We start from the raw sequence: 12,466 nt of genomic DNA on the forward strand, positions 1-12,466 counted from the left end.
CTAATAATATTTTTGCATTCCTGGTTATACTTAGATTTAAGAACACTGAAGCCATTGGAACAGAAGTGACCCGGCTGGTTCGGTTGGACCCGGGAGCTGTCAGTGACGTTCCCGAAGCAATAAAGGTACCTGTGAATATTTATACTGTTACAGTCTTGACTTAACACAGAGGAGACTCGTCATGCTGATCTGCAGTGATCTTCACATGACTTGAGTCATGTGAAGGATAGTCTTGTCAGAGCTGCCTTCTCTACATCACCTGTAAAACAGGTGACAGAAAAGCTGAACCTTCTTTGACTCTTTCAAAAAGGCTCATTCTGTCTTCTTTCTCCCCATGCTAGAGTGATCTAGCACAAGCTAGATTATGCTTTTAGTAACCTGACTTCACTAACTTCATCTGGTGTTCTGAGAGGTGAGGCAATTCCAGCAGTTAGGTTTTCATGGAGGAGGTGCTTTAGATAAAATAGCCGTGGTTTTGTAAAGGAAAATGTCCCATGTTTCACTTCCCCTGTTACAGGAAGGTGTATGGTGGGTTGCCTTGGGATGTGCACTACCCAGGCATTAGTGAGCTTTCAACTCCTAACACGTCTGACCTGCTTTTTCAGTACCTGGTGACCTGGCACACGATTGATGCTGATGCACCTGAGCTCAGCCATGTTCTGTGCTGGGCACCAACAGATCCACCAACTGGCCTTTCCTACTTTTCAAGCATGTACCCACCTCATCCTCTGACAGCTCAGTATGGGGTGAAAGTCCTGCGGTCGTTTCCTCCGGTGAGTTCCAAGAAAGCCGTAACACTGCAGGGAGGTCCTGGCCTGAGTCACTGTGGCCACAGGCTTCGTTCTAATGCCGTGCAGAGACGTGTGCTGGATGGGCACAGCACGTTGCAGAGTGTGCACAGAGTGGGATGAGAAGTTGAGGTTGATTGTCCCACGTGATACTGACTCATGTACTTGCAGCTTTTTTGTCATAAATCGCACTAAGCTGAATTCCTCAGGCTGCCCTTCTCAGATTGTTCCTTTTGAATCTTCTCTCAGTGAGAAGGTGTTTTTTCTAAAGCAGCAGAAAGCTGGTTTTTAACACTTGTCAGACTTGTATTAGGACTGCGAAGTACATGATTATTAATGATACTTTTGAGGGGAGTAGCTGGACAGAATAATACCTTGGTTTGAGGAGTTGGTATATATTTAGTTTAAAATAAAGAGGCAGTGGTATTTTGTTTATCACCTAACTGAAGGCAGCTTTTCTCTGTGCATGTGACCCATCTTCCCTTCTAACTACTTAAAGAAAACAATAAAACCCTGCCATCTCTTCTCTTTCAGGATGCCATTTTATTCTACATTCCACAGATCGTGCAGGCACTTCGGTATGACAAGGTGAGAATATAAAACAACTGCATGTGAACAAAACAGATTTTTAAGGCAGCTTTTAGACTTAAAGCAGCAAATAAGACAAAAATTAAGCTTAAAGTAATGCTGCTAATTATTGTCCTATATCTACTACGTAGAAGAAAAATTATTGTCTCTAGAGGCTGGCTTGCTTTGGATACACCTCTTTTATGAACAGGTAAACTTGAGAAACCAGAGGTTATGTAGCTCATCTGTCAGGAAAGAGATTTTATTAAGGGAAGGCCCAGATGAGGACTTACCTGAATAAAGCTTTTGAAGGTCTGTGTGAGACAACCAGTCGTAATTAAGTCATTATCCTTATTAATTTCTCTGTGGAGTTAAACCAGAGAAGACATCTAGGGGTGTCTTGTGCTCCATCACGTGTACAAAATCAGACCTGAGCTTCATCTTACAGAAACCAGAAGTAAAGCTTGACAACTAAGTTCATTAATGTGAGCTCATTATCTGTGAACTCTGCTCAGTGCATTATTTTGAGGTGGAGGCGTCCCCAGCCTGTAGTGTAGGTGACTGTATGGAGTTATTCTGTGAGAACTTTGCAGAGGTGAGTATCCTCTGCAGTGCAGAGCACAAACATCAGACATCTGCCTGTTAATGTCAGTCAAACATAGAAACCTTTACAGACCACAAAAGTAGTTGAAAGTAGAGGAAAGGGAATGCAGCTGTTGGAAGGAATAGGATTCCCTCGTACACTTCAACTTCTTTTGAGTTTGTTCTTACATTCTAGAATTTTGCTGGAACTGTGCCAGAACATGCAGTTCCTGCCACCAAACTGTGCAGCCCTTGTGACCCTGCAGAGATTTCTGGTGATGCCAGGCAGGAGCAGTGTCTCTATTACCTTGGCTTTGTGCTGTGCTTTGCACACACACTAGAAGATGCCCTAAGCTCAGAGGTTTGAAATCCAAATAGAACAGATGGAAAATGGCAAAAAGATGGAAAGGAGGTTGGTTAGAATGACAACATAGGTCAGTAATAAAGCTGAAAACAGTTTAGGTCAGTTCCTTACCTTTAAAATACACTGTCATTCTTCAAAGGTCTTGAATGAGAGTGCAAAGGTCTTTTTTCCATCCATTTAATACTTTCTGGGTTTGAAGAATAGCTGTTAGAAGCAGTAATATTGAATCTGCTAGAGCTGTGCTGACCTCTGATCCTTACTGAGCTGGATGTGGTTGCAGATGGGTTACGTTAGAGAATACATCCTGTGGGCAGCTGCCAAATCCCAGCTCCTGGCTCACCAATTCATCTGGAACATGAAAACTAATATCTACATGGATGAAGAAGGACATCAAAAAGATCGTGAGTGCTTGAAAATATAATCTGACTTGACTCCTTTCCTTGTCTTAGTTCAGACTAAATCTCCTTCCTGCTTCTTTCTTGGCAGGAAGTTTTAGCTGGAAGTTTTCTTTCATTCCTAGAGGTAGGGCCCATTCTGCATCAGTGCCTGACAGTGTGTCAGTGGAGACACAGTGCTGTTTGCATCAGTGCCTGTTTGTGAACACTGTCCACCAAAGGGGGTTATTTCCATTACCTGTAACATTTGGCTTTCAGAAATAAGCTTCTGACACAGATGCTCTATTTTCTCACATGCAGCTGACATTGGGGAACTTCTGGAGCAGCTGGTAGAGGAGATAACTGGCTCATTGTCTGGCCCAGCCAAGGAGTTCTACCAGAGAGAATTTGATTTCTTCAACAAAATCACCAATGTTTCAGCCATTATCAAGTAAGTGTTGTACTTCAGAAATTGTGCTCTTTTGGGGCTCACTGTTCTGTTCATTACCAGTTCCTAATTAAGGCTTTTAAGGGTATTGAAGTAGTGTTTTCGGGGGGGGAAAAAAAAGGAATTATTATTTATATGATAATAAAGACCATTTTTTGTCTTAAATGTAACTTAAGAGTTGTAGTAGGATGCAAAGGCTACTACTCCAACTCCAGAAAATTGTCATTTTCTCAAAGAGATTTCATTGTGCAGTGTAATACCAAAATGATTGTTCTTTTTGTATATGCAAGTCTTTTACTTTCATTTCTAAATTGTGGTTATGGAGAAAGATTTGGTGTCATAAACATTGGACTGTTGATCCCTTAGAACTCAAAGTCCCACTCACAGAGAAATTTCCACTCTTGACTGTAAATTTTGTAATAAGACACGTAATTTAACTTCAATAAAGCTTGTCAGTGGGTGACAGCAGCTCAGCACACGAGCTCCATGTCTGTAAGTGGGGTGTTTCATTGCATATTTTTAAAACACTCTCTGGTGTATGAAAGTATTTGAAAGTCCTATAAAATGTATTTTCTGGAACATAGAAAATACCTCTCTTAAAATGAAGCTTTGCAAACCACCAGGATAAGGACACTTACATGACAGAAACAACCCAATATTCAGGACTTTCTCTGTGCACGTGAAGAAGTTTTCACCCAGTGGGATGAGTTTAAAGGAGGGTGTTAGGAGCTGAATATCTTGATATTTAGAATTAAATCAAGTGTTTCTAAGTATGAAGTCACGTTTGAGCAACCAATGATAATTGTGCTTTGCAAGCATTGCATTTTGCACCCCAGCCTTAGAATGAGTCTTATTTTTGTGCATCTCTAGTGTAAAAGACAACACAGAGAGGATGCTGTTTGCTTTGTAGATGAAAGAAATAAATAACCTGTGGTGATTTAATTATCTTAAGTGTTATGTTGCTGCTTCAGTAATCTGCTGTACTGCTTAAAACTAGAGCATAACTAATACTTATCAGCTGCCTTATCCTGGAGTAAGTTCCACAAGGGAGAGTTTTGTTGGCATAACTATAGCAGTGCTTACAAAGGTATAATTATGCTCAAATATCTGTGTCAGGAAGAGCCTTCATGTATTTCACTCACATCTGTTATGCTGTTTGGGTTTGGCAACAACCTGTGTGTCAGATCAATGTTAAACCTACAAAGCAAAGACTGTAACCTTCGTTAAGATCGAAAATGTTCTGGTCAGGCATTGAGCCTGTAAGTTCTCTGGAAGTGGGGGAGGAAGAAACATTTTTAGTGAGGTTTGTGTAAGTTTGGAACAAATTTGAGGCTGGTACATAGAGCAATATATAGTATGCAGATAAATAAAAGATCATGCATCTTTCTAGGCCATTCCCTAAAGGAGACGAAAGAAAAAAAGCTTGTTTGAGTGCTCTGTCTGAGGTGAAAGTGCAGCCTGGTAAGAAGTGATGTAATCATATAAAATCGTGGGCTTTTGCTTTCAACATGAGAACTGTGTTTTCTGCAAGCAAATCTTGAAATCTCTGCAAATGGCAGCTCTCAGTTTTGGTGCTGGTGGCTGTTCTTCTGTTGTAGTTTGGTTGTTTCTCTGTAGAAAAAAAATCAAATATTTTTACCCATCCAATAATTTCTATATGGTGCATCAAAACGTGCCCAAAAGCAAGTTAGATAATGCACATCATGGATAGAAGTAGAAATGTATGTCTGAAGAGGAAGGATAAATAAACTTCTTCTTTGTACCACCTCCTTTAAGAAGATGAGGCATTTTTGAGAAGTTTTGCTGTCTCAAGAATGAAGCATGTCCAGTTCCTTTCATTCTCCTCTTTCTCCCATCACGCATTCCTGTGAAATGTCGTTATCTGAAAGTCCTTTCAAATCTTGAACATATATTTTCCCAGTCTGAATCTTCTCTTTAAAATGGAGTTTGATGAAAGTTTTTCCTGATCTCTGTGTAAGAGGTCTTGCAGTGTTGGTGGCTGAGGGCACTCCCCAGGGCACTGGGAAATGCTACCACATCTTGTGAGGGACTGTTGTAAGAGAAGTCCTCTCTGTACATTTCTGTGGCACAGATTCTGCAACAGTACCTCAAAACTGTATTTTATTAGTTTCTGACAATCACTTATTAATGCACAGGATCCTGTGTCCTTTGTGGCTCACAGACTGTAATGGCCAGTTTTTCTCTAACATTTTATTTAATTCAAAACTATGTCCTGAAGTTATAACACTGACATCAGTTACTCTCCAAGTTGCACTGTCTCACCAGCCAGTGGATTTGTTCTCAGCTGTCTGCTCCACTTTGCAGGCTGTTACTTGCCCAGCAATCCTGAAGCCATTGTTCTGGACATTGATTACAAATCAGGAACTCCTATGCAGAGGTACCATGCTCTTGTTAATTCTTTTTTATATATATATAAATTTATAACGTTAATTCATGTTATTCAGGTATTTTTTCTATATAAATTCTTGTTTGGCTTATACTCATCATCATCATCTTTGTTTTTTGTTACAATTTAGTGCAGCAAAAGCGCCCTATCTGGCCAAATTTAAAGTGAAACGATGCGGAGTCAGTGAGCTTGAAAAAGAAGGTTAGTAACTGCATCTTAATCACTGACACTCTAATTAATTAGAGTCAGCAATTCCTTTAACGTTGCCTGCTTTTATTGACCTGTACTGCTGCAGTAAAATTATTTCCATGTTGATCTTCATCTGCAGTGGTTCAGCTGAGAAATGGAACTGTATCACAGAGAGATGAAAATTCTGAAAACTTAAATCCTCTTTTAATTTCCAGAGAGCAAGCCACATAGGGATCTTGAAGTTTAACAGTTATTTCAGACTAAAATAAAAAGCAATGGCCTTTTCCTGGTTTTTAAACTGTAATAAATACCACGTTTTGGCAGGTTTTTCTCATAATACATTTTGTGGGATGCTCCAGCTGACTGGCGTGATGCAATGCAGGCATTTATCAGGTGTATTGTGAACACTGGTTTGAGATGTTCCAGTTGACAAAGGGAACTATCTTATGGTTCTCACCTTGCAAGGCAGAAATATCTGTAATGCACCTGCAGTGAAATGTTGTGAGTCTGAGTGCAGAAGGCTTGTCCTGATGGGAGGTTACTAATGCAGGTCCATGTCTGGGTTTCGCGCTGTGCTCTCGCTGCAGGTCTGCGCTGTCGTTCTGATTCCATCGACGAAAGCGCAGAAGAGAAGGTGGACAGCAAGAAGATCTGCTGGCAGGCAGCCATCTTTAAAGTGGGCGATGACTGCAGACAGGTACAAGGCTGTTGGCACTTACAGAAGACAGATTTGTGGGTGACAATATGCAAGAAGAAAATTATTTTAGTACAGAAATATTTTTCTTTGGAACTTTGAGAATCTCCACTAGTTATGGACTGAGGGAGAGAGCTGTGTTGTACCCCTGGAGAAATAATGGTTTGGTGATAAAGGCCATTCTTTCAAGACAGTTTATCAAAGGGTGATGGAAAGTTTGTTCTTCTGAAGTCAGCAGTTAAATCATCAGTGTTGTTTGCTGCCCACCTAAACAGCATTTATCAGCTCCCCTTTTGATTTCCCCCAGAGCCACAGTGCATGCACAAGCACACACCTGCAGACCTGCTGGGGCAGCTTAATGTGCACTTCAGAGTTCTTCAGAGCATTTCTGTAATCTCGTTTATGACCCATAAACCCTGTAATGCTTGTGCCATTTTTCTCTTGTATAACAGGACATGTTGGCTTTGCAAATCATCGATCTCTTCAAGAACATCTTTCAGCTGGTAGGCCTGGATCTTTTTGTGTTTCCATACAGAGTGGTGGCCACAGCTCCTGGGGTAAGTGGGCAATTAACTGTAGTGCTGTAGAAAATAGTTCCTAGTTAAAAAAGACTTTTTCTTCCAGCACATATAAAAATTCCATATTGCAAGGAAGTACTGCCCATGTCGTTTATGCCAAATATTTGAAGTACCAGCAGTCAAAACAGCCTTTCCTTTCCTGCTTCCTGCTTTTCTAAAGCTTTTGGCTCTGAAATTTTGCTGCTTGTGGTTATTCATGTTTGCTGTTTGATTTTTGGGACTACATTGTGCAAGTCAGTGGAAAGTCACAGAGCTCATCTTATATTGCATGGAAATCCTAAAATAGCGGATATACTTTTTTTAGAATAAACTAGAAATTCTGTATTTAGTGATCCATAGGCTTTCCCACATTTCCCAGAGGACCTGTATGACTGCCAGGAGCCATGAACAAAATACATTTTGGGAGTGTGCTTTACAGACCTGTTTCTCCTCTTGCCCTCCAGTGTGGTGTTATTGAGTGCATTCCCGACTGCACATCCCGTGACCAGCTGGGCAGGCAGACAGACTTTGGCATGTATGATTACTTTACAAGGCAATATGGAGATGAGTCTACCCTTGCATTCCAGAAGGTAAAATATCAGTTGGCAAGCACAGCAAAATCTCAACTGAGAAACATTCTAGCTATAAGAAATAATGACAGATAATTGGATAATGACTGCCAGAATGCTGTGTCTGTTTTCTGATGCTGATAATCCATTTTTAGCTATGAGTGAGTTAGCTAAATAAGTTACTGCAGCTGTAGATGTATGGAGAATATCATTGAACATTGCTTCAAACTAAAAACTTTATTTATCTGTGTCATCTCCTGATGGAGAGTTATTAAATTCCCTCTGTTGTTTGTACAGGCTCGCTACAACTTCATCCGCAGTATGGCTGCCTACAGTCTGCTCCTGTTCCTGCTCCAGATTAAGGACAGGCACAATGGCAACATCATGCTGGACAAAAAGGGACACATCATTCATATTGGTCAGTCATATGCATATCTGAATTTCAGCCTTTACCCTTCCCTTCTGCTGTTAAGTATTGCTGATAAAAGACAGTAGGACAAGAAGCCATTTCCCTTTGGAGATCAATCCATATACTGATTTGGCAGTTGGGAAATGTACGTGGATATTTCCCTGCCTGTTCAGTGTTGTATATTTGTGTTGGCTGCTTCTGTTTAAATTTAGCTTTGCAAAGTTTAATCAGCTTCAGGAAAGTATATACACACATATGTATGGATTACACATGTATACATAACTCATACATGCATACACATGTATGTGTGTGTGTGTATATATGTGTGTAATTATAGAAACGTGTCTTTGGGTTCCTTTCACCACTGTAGGGGTATGAATTAAACCTGACAAGTAAATTTATATAATTTTGTGAGGCTGTAACCTCTGCTTTATCTTTGCTTTCTGGAACTGCAGAGATATTTCATCAAGGAGATTTTTTGATATCACCATTCTTACCTCTAGTCTGATGTCATGGTGATGATGCTTTTGTTGGCGTTGCTACACTTCACCGAAGCTTTTTTCTGGTTGGAGTTAAAATGTTTGTATTAATACATGAAATCCACCTCTCCTTTCTTCTGTCAGCTTTAACAGCACACAATTAACCAACAAAGTTATGAGGCAGTTTATCTTTTGTGCACAGATTTTGGATTCATGTTTGAAAGCTCACCTGGTGGAAACCTGGGCTGGGAGCCTGACATTAAGCTGACAGATGAGATGGTGATGATAATGGGAGGAAAAATGGAGGCAACTCCATTCAAATGGTTTATGGAGATGTGTGTCAGAGGCTATCTGGCAGTCAGGTAAGGTGTTCTTAACTGCTCAAAAGTGGAAGTGCTTGCATGCCCAAAACCAGATGAGAAGATAAATAGTAATAAACCTTTATCTGTAGGGGGTCTGAGGCTGTTGGACTGTCCTGTTTACATCTTGCAAACTTTGAAACAATGTAATAATCCTACTGTTTTAAAGCTTATCTTTGTGGTATCTTTTTCTGTCCTTACTTTATGTTTGAAAATTTTATATATTCCATTCAAAAATGTGATGTTACACGCATTTCCTCACACGATTTCATGTACTTTTGTGTGTGGGTGGGAGGAGGACTGTTCAATACAGTTTAAATAAAAGCTCTTTCTATCGTGAGTTTAAAGTATTTTTGCTATTACCTTACAGAACTGAAGTTTCTTCAGCTAGGAGCCCCAGAGGGGCTGGCTTGGAGTCAAGATCAATTTGGTTCCCTGAGGGGAAACAGTCTGGACAAAGTTTTGTGTCAAGGCAAATGTGTCCCCCAAGTAGTAGAGTAATAGCTTGGTAGATAATAAATGTTCTGAGTAGGAGGACAGGAAGCAGAAGGGAAGCTGAGCCAATGTAGCAATGAATTACATAGAGTAATTAGGAATTAAAAGATAATATGTTCCTGTTGCTGCTTTCAGCCTTTTGTACTGTTTTGGTGCACTGATTCACCTTTTTGATACCAAAGAAATGTTGTTTGCTGAAGCACTGCTTTGTATAATCCTTGAGATTTCATCTTGCAGCATTCTGAGTATTTGGTAGTCCAGCAGTAAAGGAGTGAAATTTAATTAAGGTGACAGATTGCAAACAATGGTGTAGCTTCACCAGCAAATGTAAGAGGATTATTTGTGTTGATTTAATTACAGAAAAAGGTGTGATCCAGCTCGTTGAACTCCTCAGCTGCCTGCTGTAGCTGCTAAGGCTGCAGAAGTTTGAGTGCTGTAACCTTTTTGTCCCCTTTTTCTCCAGGCCTTACATGGATGCTGTGGTCTCACTGGTTACACTCATGTTGGATACAGGGCTGCCCTGTTTCCGAGGGCAGACAATCAAGCTGTTGAAGTAAGTCAGCATGTCTGAACTGGAAAATGTGTTCATATGTTCTTCACAGAATTTATACTGCCACAGCTTGTGCAGTGAGTATAGGTGTCATGCTACTCAAATATCTTAAATGTCCTATAGTTGTAAAAATAGGAACTTGTTTATAGAGTATCTCGGAAAGTAAGAATTCTAGAGAGGCCATTTTGTAGAATTAAGGTCAAGCTGTTCAGTGACTGTGCAAGTACATGGGTTATCTTTAAGTCTGTAGGACTAGCAAAATAAAACTGTAAATGAAAGATTTGCTTTAATTGAGAGATGATGTGTTGCAGAGTCTGTCCTCTGAAATGATGTCAGAGTCTGAATAACAGCCTCTTAATATTTGTTCTACAGATAATGCAGTACTGAATGGAACTATGAGGTAACATACAACAGCTTAGGCAAATACAGTTTCTAATGTGACACTTTAAACAGCCCTTCAGGTTTATGCCTCCACAGTTCACTCCAGAGTGAGCAGAGTTAGCTCAGCATTTCTTGCTTTTAACTTTCTACAGTTTCCTAGAGATAAGCACAGATTCATGAAGTATGATGGGCTGGAGCTCAAGGGCAGTACTAGGTACAGACATTTTAAAAGCAGCAGCTGCCTCAAAAGAGGGATTGGCTGTTCCTGGAGTCACCACTAGACTGATGAAAAGTTCACAGCCTGTATCTCCACTATTAGACTAACAGTAAGTGCTTGTTAAAACGTTATGTAATTTGTACCAGGTGGTCTCACGAGAAGCAGGTACTTGCAGCAGCTGAGCTTATGCAAAGACACATTTGTATCACGTTCAAAGGAAACTGCACTAATTTTCTCTTGCTTTTTGTGATTTTCTGCATACAGACACAGGTTCAGCCCCAACATGACTGAACGGGAGGCCGCAACTTTCATCATCAAGATCATCCAGAATTGTTTCCTCAGCAACAGGTTTGGCATCTATGCATGTCTTCTCCCTGTGGCTAAAGGAAGGTCATCGGGCTTTGAGCAGAGCTGAAAAATAGTGTTTTATCAGTCAGATATCAAACATTTATGAGTTGTTGATATTTAGATAGTGCAGGATAGCAGATATACTTCTGAACATGCTGCATCTCCTCACTTTTACACTGGGAAGGAAGACTTAGCCTAAGTCTGGTTAGTCTAAAGAGTAAATGTAATAGTTAAACATCTTAAATGCATGTTTTATTATCCCAGATAATACAGACTGTGGAGAGTCTAATACAGACTTGTGTAGTTCCATGTGTGGTCAGCTTGAGAACAGTACCACTCACTGGCTCAGATACAGCCCCGCTAGAACTGAACTGGATGTTCCAGTTCTTGCTGGTGCACCTACTCCAAATCTTAGATGAATACTGGGGAGTTTGAAGGCAGTAACACTGCTCTGTGAATGCCCAGGGCCAGCTTAGTTCTGACAAGCCTGAGCTTCTCCACCTGTGGCATGGTTAGTCTGTGACCTGAATAAGCTCTGCCCATGGATAATTGAGTTATCTGTAACAAGCTGAGATTTGTCTGCTTAGTCACTCATCAGAGATGCTGCTATTAATGCTGTTATTTCCTCTGCACTTTTATTTTCAATATTAGCATTCTCCTGAATTAAGGTGACTTTTATTTCCACATAATCTTGTCTCCATGCAGCCCTGATGATCTTGCTTCATTCATTACACATTTCCTAGCTTAAAGAGCGGGATGTTTTGTGCTGTTATAACAGTTAGCTGGGCCTTCATAATGCCTGCAAAGCATGGAGGGCTAGTTTTGATTAGCAGCTGATTTCCTTCACTCATGTTTTGTTTCTGTGGGATCCTGATTAATGTTTCTGTGACAATGGGTGGAGTGTTTTTTTTAAACTTTGACTTACTTCTGGCTTTGCTTTTCTTCTTTAGGAGCAGGACATATGACATGATCCAGTACTACCAGAATGACATCCCATACTGAGAGACACTAGAGATTCACTGCCGAAGTGCAACGTGCAACCCCGTGCCCTCACTCCAAACTTGTGATAAATAGGAGATGCTCTGTCACACCTTGCTATCTTCCATCTTCTGTGTGTGTGTCTACATGTGGGTACATGTTTCCTGGACAATGCAACAATCACTCTGATTCATTCCTTTCTGTATACCAGGTTATATATATTTCTGGTTTTCCCTGGATTTTTGGAGTTGGGTTGCAATCACAATAAAATTGTACTATGATTATTGAATGTGTGAAAGAGGCAAAGCTTGAGGAGTTTGATAATTTTTCATGCAATGCAAGGATTTTATAAAACCTTTAAAACATAAATAAAACCCTTTCCTGCACAATCCCACAAAATGCCATGGAAGGGAAGGGTATGGATTTCTCTTTGGAAACAGGAATGTTAACTTGTTCCAATTTTACTGTAGAAAAAGCCTGATAATCATCCAAGGTGGTGATGTCTGTGTAGCTGTGTTCATACTTTGCACTGTACATGGTCCCTGCTACGTGGTCAGTATTTCATATGTACATGAAGAATGTATTTTTTCCTTTTGTGTGTTTTAAAAGAGAGACTCTACTGAAGATATATTTAATCTATAAAATGTAATAAAAGACCTTAGACTTTGTGTCTGTTGCAAATCTTTTGCCCTGCGCTGTTTATAGACGTAA

At 40.2% G+C, this 12,466-nt stretch overlaps 1 protein-coding gene across 2 annotated transcripts in view; it reads left to right on the forward strand.

Annotated features, from left to right (window-relative positions):
- Window positions 1-12,436, forward strand: part of PI4KA (phosphatidylinositol 4-kinase alpha) — a 58,346-nt gene extending 45,910 nt beyond the window's left edge. Inside the window, exons 40-55 of one of the 2 annotated variants that reach the window (XM_027714109.2) lie at window positions 35-125; window positions 606-773; window positions 1,323-1,376; window positions 2,582-2,702; window positions 2,997-3,126; window positions 4,514-4,584; window positions 5,449-5,521; window positions 5,661-5,731; window positions 6,307-6,416; window positions 6,866-6,970; window positions 7,435-7,560; window positions 7,837-7,957; window positions 8,630-8,789; window positions 9,745-9,834; window positions 10,694-10,777; window positions 11,728-12,436. In XM_027714109.2, the coding sequence (XP_027569910.1) occupies window positions 35-125; window positions 606-773; window positions 1,323-1,376; window positions 2,582-2,702; window positions 2,997-3,126; window positions 4,514-4,584; window positions 5,449-5,521; window positions 5,661-5,731; window positions 6,307-6,416; window positions 6,866-6,970; window positions 7,435-7,560; window positions 7,837-7,957; window positions 8,630-8,789; window positions 9,745-9,834; window positions 10,694-10,777; window positions 11,728-11,779 (1,627 nt within the window). In that variant the 3' untranslated portion in view covers window positions 11,780-12,436. The remainder of the gene's footprint in view (window positions 1-34; window positions 126-605; window positions 774-1,322; window positions 1,377-2,581; window positions 2,703-2,996; window positions 3,127-4,513; window positions 4,585-5,448; window positions 5,522-5,660; window positions 5,732-6,306; window positions 6,417-6,865; window positions 6,971-7,434; window positions 7,561-7,836; window positions 7,958-8,629; window positions 8,790-9,744; window positions 9,835-10,693; window positions 10,778-11,727) is intronic. The other variant, XM_027714110.2, reaches the window with a different exon arrangement.
- The last annotated feature ends 30 nt before the right edge of the window (window positions 12,437-12,466 follow it).

This window comes from Pipra filicauda, unplaced genomic scaffold (genome assembly GCF_003945595.2).
Source record: "Pipra filicauda isolate LSUMZ 115617 unplaced genomic scaffold, ASM394559v2 scaffold33_size4404698_pilon, whole genome shotgun sequence".
Classification (NCBI taxonomy): domain Eukaryota; kingdom Metazoa; phylum Chordata; class Aves; order Passeriformes; family Pipridae; genus Pipra; species Pipra filicauda.